Source organism: Alexandromys fortis, unplaced genomic scaffold (assembly GCF_014885135.2).
Source record: "Alexandromys fortis isolate MF-2015 unplaced genomic scaffold, M_Fortis_MF-2015_v1.1 scaffold_41, whole genome shotgun sequence".
Classification (NCBI taxonomy): domain Eukaryota; kingdom Metazoa; phylum Chordata; class Mammalia; order Rodentia; family Cricetidae; genus Alexandromys; species Alexandromys fortis.
The window spans coordinates 142,203-157,201 of record NW_026067923.1 but is presented as its reverse complement, the minus strand read 5'-3'; the positions used below and the strand labels follow the sequence as shown (position 1 = coordinate 157,201).

General features: G+C 45.8%; 1 protein-coding gene across 4 annotated transcripts in view; it reads left to right on the top strand.

Moving 5' to 3' along the window:
* The window catches only part of Tnik (TRAF2 and NCK interacting kinase), a 406,558-nt gene that overhangs the window by 325,727 nt on the left and 65,832 nt on the right, over window positions 1-14,999 (top strand). For all 4 annotated transcript variants that reach the window (XM_050142093.1, XM_050142094.1, XM_050142096.1 and 1 more), the window contains 3 exons: window positions 4,505-4,615; window positions 6,495-6,683; window positions 13,812-13,976. In XM_050142093.1, coding sequence (XP_049998050.1) covers window positions 4,505-4,615; window positions 6,495-6,683; window positions 13,812-13,976 — 465 coding nt within the window. The remainder of the gene's footprint in view (window positions 1-4,504; window positions 4,616-6,494; window positions 6,684-13,811; window positions 13,977-14,999) is intronic.

Sequence of the window (14,999 nt, the reverse complement as noted above, 5' to 3'; positions counted from 1 at the left end):
ATATTTCTCCTCTCTACCCCACTACATTAACATTACAGTTAGGAAACATTCTCAAATGTAGATGTTTCCCTGGGCTCATATAATGGGAAATTTGGCATGTTGAAAAGATGTACATAAAATCAAGGCCTGCTTGTTGCCTAATATTTGTTATCTTTCTCTATTACTTTTCTTCATTCTAAAAAGAGAACCCAATGTAGCTTATAGTGGTTGACATAGAAAATATAACACATAAGAAAATAAACTAAAGAGGAACATGAGCTTGAAGAGAAAGGAGAGTTGGAAGCAAAACCCTGGCTGGTTCATCGAGTATTTACCTCACAATACTCAGTGAGCACAGCTGGCAGATGTGGCCATCCGTGTGGCTCTGAGCATCCTAGCACCTAAGAAACGCAACAAAGATCCTGCTACCCATGAGAGAGGAGAGAGTATGTTCTGTAATAGACATACCCAGGAATGACTATGTATACCCACACCTGTGGGAAGTCCGTTTGAGGGTGGTGGTGACAGCCTCTGGAAGAAATACAAAGACTGGCAGCTTTGATACTTTCTTCACTGAAATTGACTACCCAGCTTACTTGAAAACAGCATCTACTTAGGAACATTCTAAATGGACCAGCAGGCCGAGGATCAGAAAACAGTATCCACCTAGGAACGTCCTAAATGGACCAGCAGGAGGAGGACTTGAACATCCCGTGATGGCTAACTTCCTTGTCAGCTTGACTGGGTTTCACGTCACCTCCAGGCATGTCCAAGGATGTCTCCAGACAGGTTTAGCTAAGGATGGTGACCCATCTGCTGAACTGAGGGTCCAGACTAGATTAATAAGAAGGAAGGAGAAGACAAGCTGAGCATTGCTTTCGTCTTCGCTTCCTGACTCAGTGGGACCAGCCGGCTCAACTTTTTAATTCCATGCCTCCCTCACCATGATGAGCTGTACCTTCACCGTGAGCCAAGACAAGCCTTTCCTTCCTCAAGTCACTTGTATCAGGTATTTTGTCTCTCTGAGGCAAAAAGTAACACTTCCGTGGTGCATGGCCACAGAAAACAAAATATGCCATCGGGGCCACACCTACACCAAAATAATACGGCAATGGTTGTATTAACCTGGAGGCCATGCACGGCGGTTGCTAGCATTCACTCCTCAACCAGAAAAAAAGAACATTAAAACTCTCTTAAGAACCAACTGGATTTCTAATTTTAAGAAATTCAACTTTTGGCAATACCTCCAAGAAGGTATAAATGATAACTCCTAGGCCCTTTGGTCATCAGTACAGCAAATATAGGTAATGCCACAATGTGTGTGAGAAGCAGCCAAGGCAGAAGCTGGAGGGCTGGGAAGATGGCTCAGCAGGTAAAGGGGTTCTGTGATATTGCAAAGAGCCATGGTCCAATCCCTAGGATCCATACTGGGTGGCTAGCAGCAGCCTGTAACCTCAGTTCCAGGGAGATCCAACACCCTCTTCTGACCTCTTAGGGCACTGCATGTGTGTGGTACATATAAACTCATTCAGGCTCAGATATGTACATGAATAAAAATTAAGTAAATAAACCCCTTTTAAACGATAAAACCTGAAATAGAATCACCTAATAGCTTTCAATATAGATCACAAAATTAATCAAAATTACAAAAAGTAATATGAAGTGTGATGTAATACATGTCAGTAGTACTGATAAGAAGAAAATACCAAAATGCTTCAGGAGGATGATGTGTTAGTGTCTTCCTTTCCCCCAAAGGATTTTACTCTGTTGAGTTCCAAAGACCTTTTCTTTGAGACTGGGTCTCATTATTCAGCCCTGGCCCTGACCTTAAACTCAAGGCATTCTGTCTGCCTCAACCTTTCAACTACTAGCTAGGATTCCAGCACACAACAACAGGTCTGGTGTCTAGTACAACACGTCTTTACATGTCAGGGCCCATGTGAGAGGTTGGAATGGAGCAGGAACTGAGCATTGGCCTTGTCTTCTAAGAGCTGCTCTTAGAGAGAGCCCCCAAAGGCTTTGTAAGGGTCTCCTTGAAGCCAGAAGTTTTCTCTGGCATGTAGGGGATGTAATTTATTTTTCTAGCTTCACAGCAGGAACCGAAGCCCTGGCAGGTGCCTCTGTGTGTGACCAGTGGCTGATCTGAGTGAGATCATTATTAATTATTAGCCACTTTTGAGTGTCTTTCTCAGAAGCTGCAGAATACTTAGGAAGCCCTACCTTTTTTGGGTGCAGCCAATACTGTGTGTACCGTTGCATGGGAACCCGAGTGGCATGTAATTACAAAACAGTATTGATTCCTGGCAGACAGACCGAAAACGGACAAATCTTCTACATAAAATTCAGCTAAATCTTCCAAAGACTTGGTTATTTTTTTTCCTCAAGAAAGAAACCAATAAGAGTAACTAACTTGAAACATTAGCTGAATGAGGGCTATTTGCTGCCAGAAGACTGATCAGTGCACCTCGTTATCTTAATATCAGGGCTGGTGTAATTCACATCAGTCGAGTGTTGGAAATACCTCTGCTCTGGGGCTGCCATTGAAATTATTCACTCAGCTCCTAGGACAAAGTTTACCTCTTGTGTTCCTCTGAATTATTTTCTCTGTGAAGTGAATAATTGCTTGTCTGGAAACAACACACCCCTGTTTTTCCTTCTCCTCTTTGTTACACTGTATGGGATGCTCCATAGCCCAGAGCTCTATCCCCTCTCCGGTTCAAGACCCTCTCTGTTTCACCTTGGCCTGCTGACAATTCCTAAGTCATTTAAGAGTGAACAAAAAGCTGGAATCTTTCTTCCTTTGTGCAACTCCTCCTTCCTTGGTAGTAAGGAGGCACAGTGGTACCCAGCCTGCCTTTGTCACATCATTGGTGCTCTGTTGACTCACGCCTAGACCTGCAGGAAGGCCTCACCCTGCTTTGTTAGTGTCTAAGAGTTGTTGGGGACCTTTGCAGAGTGCAAGCCCTGCTGCATCACTTGGCTACACAAAGGCCTCCGGGGGGCTCCTCATCACACACAGTCCAAGATGGACATGTGTTTTCAAGTTAAGAAATGACAGATACTGAGTCTCCTAAGGCAGCTTCTGTCCTAAGATTCTGAGGCCACTGATACACAGTATACCCTGATACACTGGAAGATCGTAGCTAAAACTACTGCAGCAAGGCTTTCCCCCAGGTTTCTTGGCACTATGAGGACCTTCGGCAGACAGCTACGGAGGAATGGCTTTCCCCTGGTTTTGCAGAACTGACTTGTCAATAGAATGGAGGCTGTTCCCTCTGGAACATCTCATCCCTCCTTGCCATGCGATGAAATGCTGTGGGAACATCGCAGGGAGTTAGTGGTACCTGGTCTGTTTCCTTAGAACTTCCTAATTGAGGAAAAAGAAACCCAAGCTAGTACTGAGTCTGACACAAAGGCCCACAGCTGATCCTGATGCTACCAGGAGTACTGGAGAGCACATTGTTTTACATGTGATGCTGTCCCTCATGCTAAATACCAGCCATGCGGCTCCCGTTATTAGGACAGTCACCAAAGCCATTCCCACGCCCTTACAGTTTCTAGTGTTCTGGAGGTGGGGAATGACATCATCCCTACCTCAGAAGCACCAGCCCCTAAGCTTAGCTCTCAGCTCTCCCAAATCCTCCCCTTTTCTGAAAGTAGAATGAGTCATGTTAATTTGGGGGTTGTCTCCCACACTTTCTGTCTCTCCATCTACAAAATAGTTGAGCATAGGTCCTGGAGCATATGACTGGCGTTGAAGTCAAGTTCTGCTACTTCCTGGGACAAACCTTAAACAGTAACATGACATTGAACAACTCACTCTTCCCTTGCCACAGTATTTGCATGTAAACTGGTGATAAGAACACCTACCTCAAAAGACATTTTGAAGATTCAACAAGATAGACCCTTACCGTGTGGATTGTACTATTTGCTCTTGGGTAGGGCAGTCGTAAGAGATGAGGATGACATGAGGTCATGTTGGTGTCCCCTTAGCATGGGGTCTTACCTGAGCAAGGAGGTGATGTCTGCATTTACTAATGAATCCTCCAGCAAACAGAAGCAGCCCAGTATGAGCCACAGGGATGTGGTCTAGGTGGGAGTCTGGGAGTTCAGTAGACTCCGTATGTGGCCTTGAATATCCACTCCATTTATTTGAGCCTTGTATCTCTGAAATCTTTGTATGGTCTGATAGTGAAATGATTGATTGATGTAATGCAGTGGGTTTCTAGAGTCTGACAGATCGAAGATGGCTGGTCTTTTATAGCCTGTTTTGGCAGTCCCAAATGGCCACAGAAAGAATATGTCTTGGGGAGAGTCCACATTCCTGGCAAATTACAACATGGTCTACACAACTCCAAATCTCTTGATATCACCCCTCCTTGTCCATGTGTCTTCCAGTGGCCCGAGAAGAAAAGCCTTGGAGCACATGGGCATCTGTCCTTGGGAGCTCATGTCTGTTGGGGCAGATCTCATGCCAATCTCACGAGTACCCACCACTAACATGGTGTCTGCTTGTCACCCACAGCAACAGAGGCGAGAAAAGGAGCTCCGGAAGCAGCAGGAGCGGGAACAGCGCCGACACTATGAAGAGCAGATGCGCAGGGAGGAGGAGAGGAGGCGCGCCGAGCATGAGCAGGTACTGGAAGGTGGGAAGCCCACCCACAACGTGCCCCCTGGGAACTGCAGCACCAGGGAGCTCTCTGGGGCATAGAACTTAGTCTACAAGGGCTGTTCTACTATGATTTTGCTTTTTCTCAAACAATAGTTTTTACCTGTTCAAACAGACAAATGCATAGCTTGACAGTGTCCATGCTTCCTACCTAAGTCAGGGCCTCCCCTGACATCCCTAGAACTTCTGACTTCCCAGCATGGAACCAAGTCCACTCTACCATCATTGAAGATGAACCATGCGACTCGGCTTATTTCTGCTCTTCAACTCCTGGTAGTGGCTTCTCTAATGGATAAAATCACAGTCTGAGCCAGCGAGCTATGGGATGGATCTGTTGTACAGACTGAGCACACTAACTTTGCTCTTGTGTTCTGTGCCTGCTGCTGGCACAGAGCCTCAGAACTTTATAGCATTGTTAATTCCAAGGAGTCTGTAAGAAAGGTGCCTACTAACGAGCTTTAACATAAAGCTAGTTTCATTAAAACCGAAGAGAGACAGGGAAATGCCGAGCCCTCTCAGTCAGCTGCTGCTGGACTGCACTGAAGGCTTGCTTTGCTGTGGCCTCCTCTTCCTGTGCGGTGAGGTGCCGGGTACGCTTCCCCCTCCCTTCTCCTGCATCTCACTGCATTGCTCCTGTTACCTATGCAATTACTGGTTCTTTCTCTCTCTTTTCCTCTTTCCGTTCTGCCCCACTCTCTGCTGCCTGCCTCTCCAGGAGTACATCAGGCGACAGTTAGAGGAGGAGCAAAGACAGTTAGAGATCTTACAGCAGCAGCTCCTGCATGAACAAGCTCTACTTCTGGTAATGGGAAAGTCACACACCAGCAGACCTGCCTGGTGTTCACCCTGAGTGCGTGCATGCTCGCGTGCGTATATGAGTGTGTGCGTGTCTGCGTATATATGTGTCTTTGTGTTTCCTCCTCCTAACATGCCGATTAAAAATCAACCTCCTAGACCCCGGAATCTTACAGAGGCCTCATACAATTTCCTGACCCAGTTTGCTAAGTCCTCAACACTTTAGCACGCTTTATTAACTCCCTCCACTTGTGAAACTTTAGCATGAATCCAGCCTTATTATAAGTTCAGACTACATTCAAGACCCACCGAGTTTATTGCCATGTAATTTTGAAAGCCGTTTGCAGCACGCAGGCATACAATCACAGCAAATGGACCTCGGCCACGGGGCCTGCTCAGCCCTGCAGTCATGTGTCCTTCGCAGGCTGTTAGCCCTGCCCTTACAATGGGAACAGTTTGTTTCCTGCTCATGCCGCGTCCACTGGAAGACCTTCTACTATTGCTGCTACACGGCTCTCCACATGGGCTTCTTGGTGTACCCTTTTTGTTTTTTCAGTGGCATTATGCCATCTTTTTAACTTGAAACATAAAGTTACAAATAGCTTGAGTTAGTACAGGTTTTATTTAATGGATAGCGAAGTCTGGTTATTTATTTGGCTGTTTGATTATTTGGTTATTTGGTTGTTTATTTGGTTGTATACTCTACCATATATCTGTCAATGACTGAATTACCAAATCAGGCAGTGAATGACTCTTTCTAGGGATGACAGTCTGACTACCCTGCATCCCTGTTGAAATTCTCCAGGGACATGTCACTTTCCGAGTGGTGCTCTGTAGGCAACCCGGCATGCCATACGTCATGTTTGTATTGACATATTCTGTGTGGACACTAACACGAGGCCTGGGTTATCTGCGGGTACTTTGTATCCTTCTTGGAATTCTGTTTCTCTCCCGTTTCCCCTTGTCTCCACTGCATGCTTTGCTGATGCTCAGCGTGGCGATGTGGTTCCATGTGGTCACGTGCTCTCTTTGCTCTTCCTGCTCTGGGTAGGAATACAAGCGCAAACAGCTGGAAGAGCAGAGGCAAGCGGAAAGACTTCAGAGGCAGCTAAAGCAAGAGCGGGACTATCTGGTGTCCCTCCAGCATCAGAGGCAGGAGCAGAGGCCCCTGGAGAAGAAGCCGCTGTACCATTACAAGGAGGGCATGAGTCCCAGTGAGAAGCCAGCCTGGGCCAAAGAGGTAAGAGAGTTGCTGTGTCCGTTGCTCCAGTTCGCCACTGGGAGCTCATCCAACGGGAGCCCAGAATCCCATTGTACAGTTGGAAGACACCCATCATAAGAGGCACACCTCACTTCTGTGGGGGTCATGATGTCACTGCAGAGGAATGCTGATGTGCCTGGTGCTGCTCTTCGTTTTTTTCCTGTGCACCTTCTCGAGTAAAGTGGGTTTTTGTAGGGAAAAAGCAACAAAAATTAGTTTTCCTTGTACAAGTCTATTTAGAGGCCCTAGGGACATGGTAAAGTGCTCGCCTCATAAGCACAAGGACTTGAGTGCAACCTCTGGTATCCACAGAAAAGGTCAGGCATGGTGGAGAATGCCTATAATCCCGGAAATGAGGAGGTGGAGTCAGGAGGATGTCTGGGGCCCAATTCCAGCCTGTCCTGATGCTGGCACCCACTGAGAGACTAAAGCAAGGCAATGGCAGGCACCTGGGGAGTCATAACCAAGACTGGCCGTTGGCTTCCACACACGTGCATGCGCGCGCACACACACACACACACACACACACAGACACTCACACGTGCACACCCTCCTCACACCACGCTCACGCAGGGGATCCCGTTGGCTACGCAGCATGAGGACGGTTAATGGGGGGGGGGAATATCTTGCAGGAGTCGGAAGGGTCATGTCCCGCCCGCAGCCGACAGCTGTTCTGAGACATTGGTGGTGCTGCCCACCCTGCCTTGTTCATTGTGGTCTCAGAGGTGCACAATGGGCCACACACCTGTGGCTACATCCAAAGGAATAGTCCTTCATTTTCTCAACCCACAGACTAAGGCAGGATTTTAGGAGTATGGCTCTGTGATGAACTGGTTATAAAATATAACTTAAAACTGTTGGTTTGAAGAAAAAGATAAAGAGATTATAACCAAGCTGGTAAAGCAAAAATCAGTAACCCAGACAAAACTGACTGTCCACACGGGGTACATCAGTCTCCAGAGCTGTCAGTGGGACACCCAAGTGACTTCCTTGTGTTCTTATGATCATGTCTAATCACTTACAGAGGTGCTTATGGCTGTTTCTTATTTGTCAGCTGCTTCTTTAGGTATTTATATCTAGGCTGTTTTTTAAAAAATTACCAGAACCAGACCCACAATTCTATTTTTATTTTCTTAATCTTTTCTTTTTCTATCTTATCTCACTAGGTATAGGAAATAGTAGAAATAATATCCTAATCGTGATGGTTAATGAGAGACGGCAATCAAAGAATAGTATTTTCTGTAACATTTTCACCTTTATACACTGTTTGTGTCCTTTTTAATTGACATTCACTGTTACAGGGAAATAACTTTTCAAATGTTCAAGAACTACGTCTATACAGCAAATCACTTTGATTGGATAAAGAGGATGTTCGATCACTTTCTGTTACAGTCTATAACATGACCCGTAGTGACCTTTGCGGAACTGCTGACACCTTTCCTAGATCAATAGTTCAGGTTTGTGCCTCTGCTCCCGGATAGAGCACTGACCCTGCTGTTAGTTCCTCCTTTCATTGCTGTGACAGAATCCCTGGCAAGGGCAGCTCAAGGAGGGGTTCACTGTGGCTCACAGCTCCAGGAGGTGCAGTCCATCATGGCAGAGAAGGCAAGACAGTGGGAGCAAGAGGCAGATGGTCACCTTGTGTTAGCACTGAGGAAGCAGACGGTGGAATGCCTGTGCTCAGATCACGTGTCCTTCTCATTCATTCTGGAACTCCAGCCCTCAGCACGGCACCACCGACGTGCAGGGTTGATCTTCCCATCCCAGATACTCAGATCTAGGTAATCCCTCTCAGGGATGTTTAGAGAGTTGTTTCCATGATGATTTAAAATCCCACTAAGTTGCCAGTGGAGTTAAGGCTTCAGAACTCCCTAATAACCCACACCACTTCTGCATCAGTGGAACCAGTGTGCTGCTAAGTAATAGGCTTCCTGGCTGTCTTCCTCCACTGCTCAGCCATTTCTTAGTCTTGCTGAGTTAAAATCCTCAACTCCTGCCCATGTAATTGTTCAGTAAGCCAGTGTGCTGCCCTCCACAGGGCTACTGCCATTATAGTCCACAGCAAGGACCCAGTGACCCCAGCTTTCAGTGTTCCTCACTCCTAGCAGACGTTTAGGAAAGGGACAACTGCAGCTCACAAAACTCCTTAAATTCCTTCTTTCATAGGCAGCTCCCCGTGTTAGAACACACCCAGAAAGAGGAGAGTGTGCTGTGGTTTCTGCCTCTTCCCATCAGCTTCTAGCAAGCTCCGATTTGAGCTTGTCTGCCTTGGCTGCATTGTTCTCTGCTGTGTGTCTGTTGCCATCATTAAGTTCCCTGGCACATCCTATCTACTGATAATTAGTTCACAGTTTCTGGGCTCTCAGAAGCTCTCCTGGCAGCAAATCTCTACTGATACTATTAAGGCAGTATCGTAGACCTTCTGCCTCCCCTGCTTCCTGCCCAGGCTCCTATCAGTAAAATAACAGCTGGACACACAAACAGCACAGCACAACTGTGCCATCAAGCACTTCAGATGTGAGGGTCTCTGGTCACCACAAATCTGAGCCATATCCAGTGTATGGCATCATTCAAGACACCAGGCTTCCCAGCCACCAGGGTTCTTCCTTGGGACTTAATACAGCTCTAAACATGTGTGGGGATATTCTTTGGCAATTTCATGTTCAGCCTTGTTCTTCTTGTGTAGTTAACATAATCTGGCCTCTAAATAACCATCAATCTATCTCCAAAACCATATCCTTCCTTTTTTAGATTAATCCTCTGTCCAGCTTCACTCCAAATCGACAAGTTTTCATCAGTAATGTGATGCAATGCTTCAGCCTCTGGGGTGTGTGTGTGTGTGTGTGTGTGTGTGTGTGTGTGTGATGTAGTTCAGGTGCATGCACCAATACATGCATGTGTAAACACCAGAGGAAAATATAAGTTATTCCTTAAGACAGGCTCTCTCGCTGAAGCTAGAGCTAGGCTGGCAGTTAGCAAGGCCCAGTGGTCCTCCTATCTCTGCCCCCCTCCATGCAGTAACCCAGTGCCAGGGCTACTTGTCCTTTGGGAATTTTTGTCAAGCTAACCCCTTCTCCCTTAGATTTAGTATTCTATTGGGTCTGGATGTTGCAGAGGCTTTGATTTTCAGATCTCAGCCAGAAAGGAATGTGAAAGTCTGCATTGAAAGGCTGCTGAGGCAAGCTCACTCTTTTCAAATTCTCTCACTTTCTTAATTTCAAAGGAAGTGAGAATAGCCCTGCAGACGTGATAGTATAATGTAGTGTCTGTCCATCAGCAGAACTTGAGCATTTTTCTCATCTTTCAGATGATAGAAATTTCTTTTGCTTTCTCATGTGCACTAAAATGGCACCGGTTAGTCTGAGTCACCCGTTGCCACTCCAAACGGTATTTTAACTTGCAGCAGCGTGCAGCAGGGTGCTCTGTTTACATGATCATTGCATGGAATAATCTTCTAACGCTCTTAGCGCTGTATCATGTCTTCTCTCTGCAATGCATGCTGGTCACTGCTGTATATGAGAGGGGAGTTGGTTTGGGAGCGTCTAGGGATCTCCAGTCTCCACCTCTCATTGTGCTACAGAAGCACTGGGATTACAGATGTGCACTGCAGAGACACCACATCTGGATACTGGGATTCTGGGGAACTGAACTTAGGTCCTCACGCTTGTGCAAAAAGCACTTTGTTCACAGAGCCATACTGCACCCTGCTGATACCCCTGGTATTTCCCATCTCCCTGGCGGCAGGAGGCTGGAACAAATCCCACTACTCTCCTCCAGCAGAGGGAAGTAGGTCTGGACTGTGCCCACCTTAGCTGTGTTTAGCTTTGCTTAGCTTTGCTAGGGGGAAGAGCCACTTTGCTTTTTTTTTTTTTTTTAATTTGTTTTCTCAGGACAGGGTTTCTCTGTCTAAGAACACTCAGCTCTCTCTCTCTCTCTCTGGAAAATGCTGTTTCCAATGTCTGGTTTGCTGTCTTTCCTCCAGTAGTTAAGGGAAATTTTGGCGCTAAGCACATCTGTGTCCCAACCTTCCTTAGTGCTTTAAGGCAAGATTTTCTAGAGACAAAAAATAGAGTCAGGGCCAGCAAGATATCTCATCAACTAAAGATGCTGGCTTCCCAGCCTAGAAACCTGAGCTCAGTCCCTGGAACCCACATGGTAGAAGGAGAGAACTAACTCCCAGAGGTTCTTTTCTGAACTCTGAAGTGTTGTGGCACACACACACACGAAATAAATATAAAAATCTTTTGAGTGTGTAATCAAATGCCCTAATAGTACAACCTTCTCATGGCTTTACCATTTTGTTGTCCAAACGCCTCCTTATAAAATTCAGCACATTGACCCATGTTGACATCATTGACTTGGAATTAACAACTGGTTATTATTTCATATGATGTGGACTATGGCAGATTAAGACATTCAAAGGTAGACTCTAATGCATGAACTTATTGAAAGCACTGAAATTATGTCCAGCAGTTGCTTAGTAACCTCTCTCTCTACACAACTAATCAGGCACACAAGTTCCCTGTGTAATCGGTACTCACTTTTTGCCCTGTATCTGACAGCTAAAACTAACACTAATAATCATTACAAGTATGCCTCACTCTGAATATATTTGATTCTGAACATATGGTTATATGCTCATTATTATACCACAATGCACCATGAGTTTGGGATTTTGGGTGGCCAGAGTGTAGAAATCCAGGTATTTCTCTGAACTGTTTCTACTCCCCAGGGTTCCTGAGCACAAACATTTAGGGAGTGAGGAGATAATGAATTGCGGTGGTCAAAGAATAGCCACTTTCTTTTCTTGCAAGAAGTCTGGGATTTAGAAGTGGTACTTGGCTTGGCTGTTGCCATCTTCTTGGGGCTTTGAGGTCTTGCAATGATAGCTGGCTTTACTCTTCTGCTCAGTACATGGCCAGGTAATTATTGCTGATATAATGCTTTATGCTCTCACAAAGTAACCATTTCCTGGTTTATATCTCTGGTCTTTTGTGGCTAGTATAATTGGGTGTGTGGTGAATTTCTAGGACTTGAAGTTTCAAAACCAAAGTCAAGTGGGGGCCAATCAGACACATCCCACAAAGTCATAGTGGGGGAAGAGATGTTCAAATTACACCACATAGAGGCAAGAGGGCCGTTTCCTAATCTGTGGCTTAATGAAGCATGTTTAAATGTTTGAGGCTGAAACAGACTTACTAGGAATAGGAGATCAGGCCTGTCTCTAGAAAGATTCAAAATAGGGTAAGGAAGACAAGAATTAGTAGGATTTTTGGATTTTGTTTCAAATCAGGCAAAAAGGGAAAGAGAGAAAAAGGAGAGAGAGAGAGAGAGAGAGAGAGAGAGAGAGAGAGAGAGAGAGAGAGGAAGAAGAAGAAGAAGAAGAAGAAGAAGAAGAAGAAGAAGAAGAAGAAGAAGAAGAAGAAGAAAGAAAGAAAGAAAGAAAGAAAGAAAGAAAGAAAGAAAGAAAGAAAGAAAGAAAGAAAGAAAGAAAGAAAGTTTAAACCTTAGCTGGCACATACAGACAGACAGATCTGAATATTGAGTCAACGGAAGGGAGTTAAGGACTCATTCTAATGAGCCAGCAGGGTGAGGAGAATGGTGTGTGGCGTTGTGCTGCATGCTTGAGAAGCACAAACATTATTTTGACTCTAAAGAAATAAGACAGTATAAGATAAACCTAGAGCAAGAGTCTAGGCCCTTTGGAGTTGATCAAGGTCTTCCATCTTGATTGTTGATGTCCATCTTGTTTATTTAACTCTCAAGTCATTCTTGTGGCTGTCGATCTGCTGCTATAAATACGGACTGACTGAGAGTGATTTTTATCTGCTTAAAAAGAAACATTTGTTCTCTGAGCTTCTGCTGGGAGGTCCTTAGGCTGAGAAAAACCCTGGAGAAGAGGATGTGACAAGGAAATGAAATGGGTTATGGGAAGAGAAGGGGCAGGGATTGGGGAGAGGATGAAGGGCTAGAAGGTGGGCAGCAGAGGGGAGTCGGAGGGAGTGGGGCATCAGAGTCCTACTGGGAATAGAAAGCATGGGAGGAGCAGTGTATTTTGGGTAACAGGGAGAGACAACTGAAAGGAAAGGGCCCTGAGGAGAAAAGAAAATGATACAGGAAGTCTGGGTAAGACAGGCATGTCATTAAGTAGCATCCAGGACGCCCCTGTGCCCATCAGCAGCATGCAGAGAAGCACAGAGCTTCCGTGTGCACCTCTCCCTCAGTCCTCACGTGGTTCCTGCCCCTGTCTCCTGAGTCAGCCCAGTGCAGGTTTCTGCCTTCCCTTCAGCGGTAGCATTGCTGCCCACCATGGTCCCCTTTGATGATCTGCAGTGTACACCATTTCCCTGCCTGGTGCATGGCTTTGTGACTAATCAGTAGGATAGTAACCCAAGAATGCAAGACAAACTCTTAGCAGGCTGTGAATGCCCAGTTAGCTGAACTAAGACAAGCTAATGGGTAACGGAAGGGCTCAAGTGTCTTGCATGTCTTTGTTTACCGGAAGAACTTCCATGAGATGGAGAAAGTAAAGGAGAAAAGAAAATGATGGAGAAGAGAAAAGATCTTGCTGCCAAACAAAAATGACAAGTTTGGGCTCTTTGAATTCATCAGAGGGACATAAAAATGCCTGTGTGGGGTGGGGCTGATCTATTAGGAGATCACCAAGGACAGCTGGACTGGGACTGAAAATGCATGGAATAAAGCCGGAGTCTCTGAATATGGTGGACAATGAGGGCTACTGAGAAGCCAAGGACAATGGCACTGAGTTTTGACCCTACTGCATGCACTGGCTTGGTGGGAGCCTAGCCTGTTTGGATGCTCACCTTCCTAGACCTGGATGGAGCGGGGAGGACTTTGGACTGCCTACAGGGCAGGGAACCCTGACTGCTCTTTGGACTAGAGAGGGAGGGAGAGGGGAGTGGGGTGTGGGGAGTGGAGGGAGGGGGAGGGAAAAGGGAGGCGGGGAGGAGGCAGAAATTTTTAATTAAAAAAATTAATAAAAAAAATAACAGAAAAAAATGCCTGTGTGGGTGATTCCAGGAAATCCTTACTGGAAAAATGCACCAACTTCTGGTCATTAAGGCTTTCTTTTCCTTTGACCTCTAGGTAGAAGAACGTTCAAGACTAAATAGACAGAGTTCGCCTGCCATGCCTCACAAGGTCGCCAACAGGATCTCTGACCCCAACCTGCCCCCAAGATCGGAGTCCTTCAGCATCAGTGGGGTTCAGCCTGCTCGGACACCCCCAATGCTCAGACCTGTTGACCCCCAGGTATAATGTATCTTCTCTTCTGGTGGACACTTGTATCTAGCAAAGCTTTAAAAGTCTAGAAGATTCTGGCATGTCATCAGACCAAGGAAGTAAAGACTCTTAGCATGGCATTCAGAGGGACAGAAGCCTCTCTGCATTGAGAGGCTCAAGAACACAGGTGTGAAGATAGAGCGATTGACCTTGAGTCAACTTCAAGGTCACTTCTTGGTAAAGTGGCTCCTGTGAAGAACCTTGCAAGTGCTGCAGGGTGGGGACATGCATTTCTGTAGCTACAAGCAGGAAAATTAAAATTCATATATAGATCTCTGAGGTAGACTCTGTACACATATTCTTCCTTTCCTTGAAACATGGGTGGAAATCTGAATGGGAGCCCTAGAATCGGCTTGGTGAAATAGACATGTGCTTTCTAAGCCTGTGGTTCTCCAGGCATGCTCCCCCTCCCCCACCCCAGGCCAGCAACCTGCAGCACCCATGAGCTCAGTAAAAATACATACCCCTGTGTCTGCCTCAGCCCTGGTGACCAGGGACTCGGGGTTAGGCCTTCCGGGTTGATTCTGGTGCGCTTTAGAGGCTGAGAAGCACTGTGTGAAGACATTTGGTAGGGAAAGATTATTTCACTGTTAGGAAAGATGCTTCCTGACCATTTCTGCCTAGATGAAATTCCAAATGAAATAGGATGTGGAAATTCCATAGGAGAAAAGGTAATACAGCTTGCTCACACAAACATCTCAATTCCTTCCCAGCCCCCAGCTGCAGTAAGGCTTCCCCAGTGTGTTTTCAGGTCACCTTTGAAGTATGCACTGATGTTTGAAATGGAACTTAAAAGAATAATGATAAAAAAAAATCAATGCTTTTGTGTATTAAGTTGGCAGTAATGAACGAAATTCAAGATGTCTCAGCACCAACCAATTTAATACACCTTCCCCTGATTGTTTTTATCTGTACATAATTATCTCTTGCAGACTTTTATAAAGGGGACATTTAACAAGGGTTTGCTTTCTTTTGAAAACCTTCAACTTTGAC